The sequence below is a fragment of the Ambystoma mexicanum genome, chromosome 8, assembly GCF_040938575.1.
Source record: "Ambystoma mexicanum isolate Mex_15411 chromosome 8, UKY_AmexF1_1, whole genome shotgun sequence".
In the NCBI taxonomy this organism is placed as follows: Eukaryota; Metazoa; Chordata; class Amphibia; order Caudata; family Ambystomatidae; genus Ambystoma; species Ambystoma mexicanum.
In genome coordinates, this window is record NC_090929.1 from 1,703,893,608 (window position 1) to 1,703,903,197 (window position 9,590).

General features: G+C 49.7%; 1 protein-coding gene across 1 annotated transcript in view; it reads left to right on the plus strand.

The window, feature by feature from the left end:
- BUB3 (BUB3 mitotic checkpoint protein) overlaps positions 1 to 9,139 on the plus strand; it is a 142,235-nt gene extending 133,096 nt beyond the window's left edge. Inside the window, exon 7 of the mRNA XM_069612026.1 lies at positions 6,250 to 9,139. Within this exon, the coding sequence (XP_069468127.1) occupies positions 6,250 to 6,470 (221 nt within the window). The 3' untranslated portion in view covers positions 6,471 to 9,139. The remainder of the gene's footprint in view (positions 1 to 6,249) is intronic.
- Positions 9,140 to 9,590: the final 451 nt, after the last annotated feature.

The window sequence follows — 9,590 nt, forward strand, 5'->3', positions numbered from 1 at the left end:
TTCTGCCCTCTGTGAAGGGTCAGATATCCGTGGAAAGACGAGCACACTTCGTGTACGCTTGTCTCCCCCTAAAGCACTAAAGCAGTGTTCGGCATATAAACTCCTAAACCCTAAGGAGCGCCAGTTGAAGTGGTGGGCCGCATATGGTATGTCACGCGTGGAGCCTCCCTCCCCTGCCGCGACACCAGCCGAGAGTGGGGGTGCATCGGATGACCAAACGTCCAACGCGGACGTTGTAGACCTTGAGGCGGACGATTCTAGAGCCGCCACGCCCGTCCCCGACCCTTCCAGGCTTGACTCCGGTCTTGCTACAGGGACCACATCCGTTGACAGGGGCGTACAATTGCACCACACAAAACACACAACCCAAGCGCCCTCCTTGACGTCGAAGAAGGCGCAAGCGCCATCGGATCGATCTGATCCGAAGCCTTCCCAGCATCCGCAGCATCGCATGACTGGGCTTAATAAACTTAACAAAGGCGCTACTCCCCAAACTACACACGCCGAAGTTTCTGAACAAGAAACTTCGACGGCTCAAGGTTTCCAAGGCCCGAAAACTACGAGTAGGCCTCTAACTAGGCCTCTACCCGGGAAGCCATCATCGGAGGCGTTGTCCCCCGAAGATTCGGTAACTATCAGTAAGAGCATCAACAGGATTGCTACGGCGGTGGGCCTAGTACCGGTTTCGCCCACAGTTATGGGCCAATCCGCCGAAAGGTTTTCCACGTTTTGGAAGACGATCCTGAGGACTCTTACGAAGAGAGCCAGGTACCCCTCTCAAGCACCCTGAGGAGATCTCTGAACGCCTTAGGGCGGAGGACCCGGTTCCTGCTCAGCTGGGTCAATTTGGGTCATCCAAGTGGGCCATGGAGCAATTTGAGGGGTATATGGATCGGCTGCAGCAGGTTTTCGGTGCTTCTGATCAACCTCCGCCGAAAAAAGCTTGGGTAGACCCTAACCCTCATACACAAGTTGCCCAACACCTAGATGTTCAACACTACGTTGATTATCAAGAAGATGTTCAGAAAGACATGTATAGAGACATCTGTACAGAAGAAGAGGAGACTTCTTTTCTGGACAATTATGGGGAAGATCAAGGTGCAACGGACAACTGGGAGGACACCCAGCAGGACGATCACAATTCTGATATTGTTTGCCTCGACCCCACCCCTCCCCTCATCCACACTGGTTAGGCAGGTTCCCCCGGTGGATGATCAAATGGCTTTCAACAACACGTTGAAAAAAGCAGCAGAATTCTTTAAAATTGCCACGATTGAGGCATTGCCTGAACAGGATTTTGCGGAAAACATTATTAATGACAAGCCTCCGGCTAGCCAGTCTATCCCTCTCTTGAGCTCTGTAAAGAGACGGCTGGCCCCTTCTTTACTCACACCCGCTCAGACGAGGGTTGTGAACCCAAGGGTCGAAAAACTCTTCCGCCCCTCCCCCACCGACCCGTTTTACATCAAAGGGGCACGCAATCCCAGACTCGCTGGTGGTGACCAACACTCGCAAGAGAGCAGGGGTTCTCCTTGCCACGGGAGAGTCACCCCCGGACAAGGAATCCAAAAGGTTGTATTCCTTAGGCAAACGGGTCACATCGGCGGCTGCTTATACCGTCCGGATTGCCAATAACACAACGTTACTGGCAAGCTACGTCGACGCCCAATTGAACCTACTCCAGGAATGCCTCCAGGAGGTTCCGGAACCAACCAGCGCCAAGCTTCTCTCCATTGTCTCGGAGGGTAAACTTGCCAATCAAAATGTTGTAAAGAATACCCTGGACTCCGCAGAGACAGCAGGCAGGTCTCTCGCACAGGGTACTCGACTAAAGACACACGTGGCTGCGCACGTCGGGTTTCAGGCCTGAGACCCAGGCATCCATCATCAATAAACCCATAGAAGAGGCCAACCTCTTCAGGAAGGCGGTAGACGATGCGTTGGAGACAGCCAAGAAGGAGCATGAGCCTATTAAGTCGCTGCACCATATTTCCCAAAAGCCCTCTTCACAGAGGGGCAGCAATTCTCGGCGGTCCTTTCGAGGACAAGCCCGCGCCGCTCAAAATAATTTCGGCACGGGCAACTTCAACCGGCTGCAAGCCCCACTTACTACCCCCAGAGGGGTCAGAAGTGCGGAAAGAATAGAGGCAGAGGCTCCAATTCCAGAGGTGTGTTAACCACGGGTCAGAAATGACAACCAAGTTCAGGTCCCCTCCCATGTCTCCCCGGTCGGTGGGCGATTAACATCTTTCCTCAAGGCATGGGAGGGGATAACTTCAGACCAGTGGGTATTAAAGACGGTCGCCCACGGTTATTGCGTGGAATTCACCCGACCCCCTCCCCCCCACACAGTTCAGACCGCCGAAACATCGACACTTTTCACCAGAACATCTGCAGATCCCGGTCCAAGGGGTGCAGGCGCTGCTGGGAAAGGACGCCATAGAAGCCGTCCCGATTCTTCAGGTAAACAAGGGTATTTATTCAATATACTTCCTTGTACACAAAAAGGATCTCACCATGCGTCCTGTTCTAGACCTGCGCCCAGCGAACAGGTTCATAAAGCCCCAGAAGTTTTGCATGGTAACACTTCAAGAGGTGATCCCATTGCTAAAACAAGGGGACTTCATGACAACATTGGATATGAAAGATGCATACTTTCATATTTCAGTGCTGCCAGCGCACAGAAAATTCCTAAGGTTCGTGATTCAGCACAAACACTACCAGTTCAAGGTACTCCCCTTCGGCATAGCCACGGGTGTTTACCAAGGTCCTGGCAGTGGCAGCAGCACACCTGCGCAGACTTTCAGTTCCAGTTTACCCTTACCTCGACGATTGGCTCATCACGGGAGACTCGTTTGACGTTTGTTTTTCGAACACCCAAAAGACAGTAGACCTACTGTTCAGCCTAGGATTTTTTATCAAAGAAAAGAAATCCAGCTTAGTCCCCAGCCAAGTAAAACAGTTCCTGGGGGCTCTAATTTGCACGGAAGACGGTCTAGCCTTCCCTTCCAGCGAGGGGGTTCAGAAGATGCTCTCTCAAGTTCCTCAGTATGTAGCCAGTCGGAAGGTGACGGTACGTAAAGCTATGCGTTTGCTAGGGATGATGGCGTCACGCATATACTTGGTCCCCCCACGCGCGGCTGCGCATGCGTCCCATGCAGGAGTGGCTCAACAGCCAGTGGTGTCAGGCCCGCGGACAATGGGAAGATCTGTTAGTTGTCTCGCCAGCCCCCTTTCTCGCTCTGCAGTGGTGGTCGAGGGAGAACCTCTTGAAGGGGAAAACCTTCACCACCCCTGCAGTGGAAGCCACTCTCACGACAGACGCCTCTCTCACAGGGTGGGGGGGGGGGCCCTCACATGCTTCAACAGACAGCGCACCGAGTGTGGTCCCCTCAGGTAGCGTCCAACCATATAAACCTACTGGAGCTACTAGCAGTGTTCAAAGCATTGAAGGCCTTTCAGGAGCAACTGCAAGGGAAGACAGTGCTGGTCCTAACCGACGGCACAACAGCAATGTATTATCTGAACAAGCAGGGGGGCACTCACTCTCCAGGGCTATCCAAGCTGTCCCAAAACATCTGGATATGGGCTCTCAAACACAAGATATTCCTGATATCCCAACATGTTCCAGGGGAACTCAATCTTCTGGCAGACGTACTCAGCAGAGATTTTCCTCTGCCAGAAGAATATGAATGGCGTCTGCACGAAGACATTGTATCCAACGTCTTCGCCGAATGGGGGTTTCCAGAGATCGACTTGTTCGCTACTCAGGAGAACGCCCAATGCCCAGATTACGCCTCCAGGTACCCCCAGAACCGATCCAAGGGGGACGGTCTCTGGATAACTTGGTCAGGGAAATTTGTTTATGCTCACCCCCCCCCCCCCCCCCCCCCGACTCCCCTTCTGAACAAGATAGTGCACAAGATGCACGAGGAACCAGTCACCATGGTTCTGGTGGCTCCCATGTGGGCCCGCCAACCCTGGTTCGCGCACCTGATGGAAATGTCCCTCTCCCCACCAGTCAAGCTGCCCTACCCGTACAACATGTTGTCTCAGGACAGGGGGGAGACTCTGCACCCATGCCCACAAACTCTGAACTTAGCAGTCTGGCTCCTGAAGTCATAGAGTTTGGACATCTGCAACTCCCTCAAAGATGCATGGACATACTGAGGGAGGCAACAAAGCCTATCGCACGTTATTGCTATGCCAGCAAATGGAAACGTTTTGTCATTTGGTGCAGTTCCAAAGGCGTCAATCCCACCGATTGTTCGCCTTCACACATTGTGTTATATCTAACCCATCTGTTGGACTCTGTGTTGGTCTTCAATTCCTTAAAGGTTCACCTAGCGGCGTTGTCAGCCTACACCACGTCACAGCAGAAGGTGTCGTGGTGGAAAATACCTGTGATTAAAGCCTTTATGGAAGGGGTTAAAAGAATGTATCCCCCCATCACTCACCCAGCCCCTGGGTGGGATCTAAATGTGGTTTTAACTAGGCTCATGGGACCCCCTTTTGAGCCTATGCATAAAGCTACTCTGAAAGACCTGACTTACAAGACAGCCTTTCTAGTAGCTATCACTTCTATCGGAAGAGTTAGCGAACTACAGGCCCTCTCGGTCTTGGACCCTTTTGTTACAGTCCACAAAGATAAAGTAGTTCTGCGCACTCATCCCAGATTTGCGCCGAAATTTATTTCGAAGTTCCATGTGAACCAGTCAATCGAACTACCCACGTTCTTCCAGAGACCTACTAACATGGCCGAAAGAAGCCTTCGCACACTAGATGTGCGCAGGGCAGTCATGTTCTACATGGATAGAACTAAACCACTGGGGAAAACTAAACAATTTTTTTGTTTCAGTGGCAGCTGGTAGAGAAGGGGACCCTGTCTCTAAATGGGCAAATATCAAGGTGGATGGTCAAATGCATCACACTGTTACACTCTGGCAAAGAGAGAACTGCCCTTCAAGCCTAGAGCACATTCTACTCGAGGCACTGGGGCGTCCATAGCATTCATTGCAAATGTTCCCCTAGAGTCCATTTGCAAAGCGGCAACCTGGAGTTCTGTACACACCTTTACAAAACACTATTGCCTAGACACTAATTCTAGGTCGGATTCTCAGGTGGGACAAGCCGTACTAAGACATCTTTTCTCTACTGTTCCTTCTCACAACCCACCTCCAACTCCGGGTACTGCTCGCTAGTCTATGCACAGCATGTGATTCTAAGCAGATTAACAAGCATCAGAAGACATGCATTACTCACCGTAATAGCATTTCTGATGATTGTATCCGCTTAGATTCACATGCGCCCTCCCTGCCTCCCCGCTCGGGTGGAAGGAACATAGACTTCTTACTACTTTCTCTCTTCATGTACTCACTCACTATAGCCTTGGGCTCCCTCATGGCAGAAAAAATACAATCGGAGGGACCTCGGTGCGTGAGGGATTTTGGGTACTACACACGTCACTATAGGGATAGTGTTTCAGACCCGCCTATGCCGACGCCCCCTTTCGGTCCCCCGAAAGACAAGATGCAATACTCTGCGGACCATATGCACAGCATGTGAATCTAAGCAGATACAATCATCAGAAATGCTATTAAGGTAAGTAATGCATGTCTTAGTTTAAATTTCATTCGTTTTTTCAGTTGATGAAATGGCATGTAACCCTACTCACTGGACACCTTTTTGCTTTTTCCTAGATATGAAGCAGGTTATCAAAGTTCCACACTGTTTCAAGTTATGCCGAATCGCGTTCATCCCCCCCCCCCCCCCACCCCACCCCGCCAAAGGATGGAGAAAAGTGGAACGGTAATTAAAGTCCCCTTTCCTCCATGTGTCACACACACCTTTTCCTGCTAGTATGCAAAGGGCTAATCTCTATAAGAGTACCTAGGTATCCAAGCGTCTGATGTGTTCAAAGGGGGCTGAGGTGAGGTGCCAGGGCCTATACTAAATTTAAAGGGAGCTCGATTTTTCACTGCCACAGGTTCTGGCACCGTCCCTGTGTTGGGAGACGCCAACAAGGATGGCGCGAAAGGGGCTATGGGACTGGAGTACTCTAGTCACTACGGTGAGTAACTTTAATTTTTGGCCCTTCTGTTCCCCCACACACAAGGCTACAGATGGTTCTCACTTGGTTAAACCATGGTTTTATTAAGAAGTACAATATTGTGGCATAAATAATGGTGTTGCCAGCGTTCCCGCCTGGATTGACTATTAACCTGTTGACATGTGGTCTTCCCCCGACAGGTGGCTCGGATGGATTTGTCAACATTTGGGATCCGTTCAATAAGAAACGGCTGTGCCAGTTTCATCGCTATCCGACGACCATCGCTTCCCTGGCCTTCAGCAGCGATGGCACCATGTTGGCGATCGCGGCCTCCTACATGTTTGAAATGGATGACATTGAGCATGCAGAGGACGCCATCTACATCCGCCAAGTGACTGACGCCGAGACCAAACCCAAATGAACTTCACCCCGGAGCCATCAGCCCTTACAATTCATTACCATGAATGTCGGGGGCGCTCTCCCCCTGCCACCCCTGAACATTGGAGAGCGCTTCAACCGAGTAGAATTGTTTAATTTGCAAGCATCTGCAGAGTTTAGCGACTGTTTGTTCTTCTCAGCTGTATTCTCATTAGGGTTTGAAGGCCAGTTTCTTTGAGCAGTTGCAACCCCTTCCGTGGCGTCCAGTGTTCTCGGCACACCACTGGGCTGTGGATGACTGGAGGATGCCAGGGTATTTTCTTGTAATTTCTCCTTTCGTTTAGTTTCGTACAGTGCTTCCAACAGACTTTTCAAAGAGGGAAGTGTTTAACAAAATAACTTGCTTTGTCATTCATTTTGAAAATTAAGCGAATGGTGCTTGCCTTTTTCGTTTTCTAGGTTCCAAGTGTTTGTGTGGGCGAGCACACTTTGGGTGAAAGCTCACTAGTGCCAAAGGGACGGAGTCCGGACCTGCAGTAATCTTCTCCTGCTATTCTGAATCAACGCCCTTTATTAACACGTTTTCTTGTTTACTCTTTGTTAAGGATGCAGTGAGTGGGCTTTTTTTCCCCACTAATTATAGAAGCGACGTATAGACTATTCCTTTACTGGGCTTTTTCTGCCAGACACTCCAGTGTGATGCCATCTTGCTCCTCCAAGGCTGGTGATTTAATTGGCTTTCCAATTAAACCCCTCTCGCAACATTAGTTTTGAAAATAAAATGTCAGTAAATACCCATCTTGTTTAGCCAAACCTTTCCCTTCCCTGTGGTAACCAGTGTTATGCCCCTGACGCATTTCCCATTCTCTGGTGTGCACTAGTGAACATTACAGTTCATGTGGGAATCCTAGTTGAGGGGCCAGCATTTCAGCTAATGGAGGAAATCGAACCCTTTTCAGGGGCTGTCTACACTGTTCAGACATCCATGGCAAAGTGTAAATGCACCGTCATTTTGGCATTCCAGAGGGAAGGCCCCAGCCGCCGCAGGTCTGCATAATGTGTATTCTATGTTCCTAGTCGTCAGGCATTTTAACCCCTGCTCCCTACATTTATGTAAGATTTCTTTTACCAAGTTGAAGCCCATCCTCTGGAACAGGGGGTGACGAGACTTCAGCGCTCCCAGCCCGTCGAGGCCCTGATCACCTCCCTCTTCAGAAGGTTAATGTACAATTACAGCGTGTTTCCTCCTGGCCCTGCATCCTTCTGGAGCAGATGGCTCGCCATTTCCTGGCCTGCCAAGATGGGCGAGGCTTGGCTCCGACTCCTGGGAGGCCGGCCGGCCGCAATCTTATTAGGCCACTGAATGAAAACTAATCCCCGACTCTGCTGATATCATTTCAGCGTTGCAAACAATTATTTATGAACAAACAATTGATCTCATAAGGGAGGGTTGTGGGAACCTGTGCTGGGCTGAACAGCCGAGTGCGCTCTGCTTCTCAGAATAATTGCCAGCTAATTGCCCTGTATTGAGGCAGGCAGCTATTTAGACCTGTTTCTGTCTGTAAATTAATTTGTGTGGCATTAATGAGGTTTCTTGGCATGTGCGTGCTCCCCGGTGCCCTCTGAAATGTTCCAGCCCCTGTCGGAGCATCTTTTGCTGCTTACTGAAGATGTGCGCCTGGGGGGGAGCGGGGGACGCCTTTCATGGAGTCTTAAACCACTGATTCCACAGGCGGCGAGCTGTCTTATAGGTACAAAGTGGATTGTCCGCTTTTATTTGTGGGACTGTTGTCCTCAGTGTGTAGGTTGAGGCTTTATAATTGGGCGATGTTCTTTTTGGAGACTCCACTCACTAGGGCCAGTGGCGCAATGTCTGCACGTATTCAGATTTGCCGAAAAATGGAACTCTTGATAGTGTTGAAAAAATCACTGCAAGCCCATGATAGCGAATTTATTATTTTTTCACCACATATAAATGTGTGGGGAGACCCCCGCACTTCTCACCACATGCCCCTCCACCTTTTTATATATATATCTCAAACTTCGCTATTTTGGGTCTCGCAGTGATGGGCTGCGATAATTAGCTATGATACGCGAGAAAGTGTTCAGGAGTGTTGAGTGCAGCAGTTTTCTGCCAGGGTACTCTCCACTTTCGCAATTCTGGGCACTGGCCATGCTAGTGAGATCCACTAGTGGGACATCAGTGCCAGAAAGCATTATGCATTCATTTGCTGCCAGGCTCGCTGCACGCCCATCCCTTTGCTTCTCGCCCTGGAGTACTTTCATGTCGGTGTAGAAATGTACAGGATTACCCTTAGATGGAACCCTTTCGAGACACCTTGGCTTCCTCGACCCTTGCAATGCCCCTTCGATGAGCTGTTGCGGGCACATGGGTGCTCGTCAATGGACCCATTGTTTATGTAAGTGCGTGCTTCTCTCTCCCTGAAACGCACACAGCAGCCTCATCTTTCTAGCGCATCCTAAGCCATCATTGTTTTTGGCGAACCCCTGTGTTTTAATCAATCAATTCTAAGGGTGGCTTGTTTGTCTTTTCTGTTTGTTTCTCAACTTCCTGTGAAACCTGTAGATTTTTTGTTTTTTCTTCTTTCGTTTGTGAAAAGTGGAGATGGTTTTACATGTGTTCACTGTCTGCGTCTGTTTTATTTTTTATTTTTATGTACAGTTTGGAATAAATAAACGTGTTTAAAATTCTGTTGTCCCTCATTAAAGCCATTGTGGTCAGTAGCTCTGTGACTACAAGTGCAGACTGGGCTCTGGAGTCCAGTCCCTGCTAGATTCCTCACAAAGTCTTGAAACCACAAATTGGCTGACAACTTATGGTCTGTATTCATGCAAGGACTTGATCTGGGATCCTTTACCAAATCCCCTCGTGTACTGGATCCCATCAGTTTTCTTAAACTCGTTTTCTGCAAGCGTCTTCAAGTTTTAAACGGCAGTATGCATCCTGTGTCTTATTACCCCTGGCCCCCCATTTATTTTCAGGGCAGTCTAAGTAAACGTCTGTTTAAGCTCTGGGTAGCTTTGATAAGCTACCCAGAGACTAACCCTGTGCTAAATGACTTTCTTAAGCCTTGTATGGCATTCCAGTGGGGGTCTAGTGATCCTGTCCTGGAGCATCTCCCAGTAAAGACCAGCCCTAAAT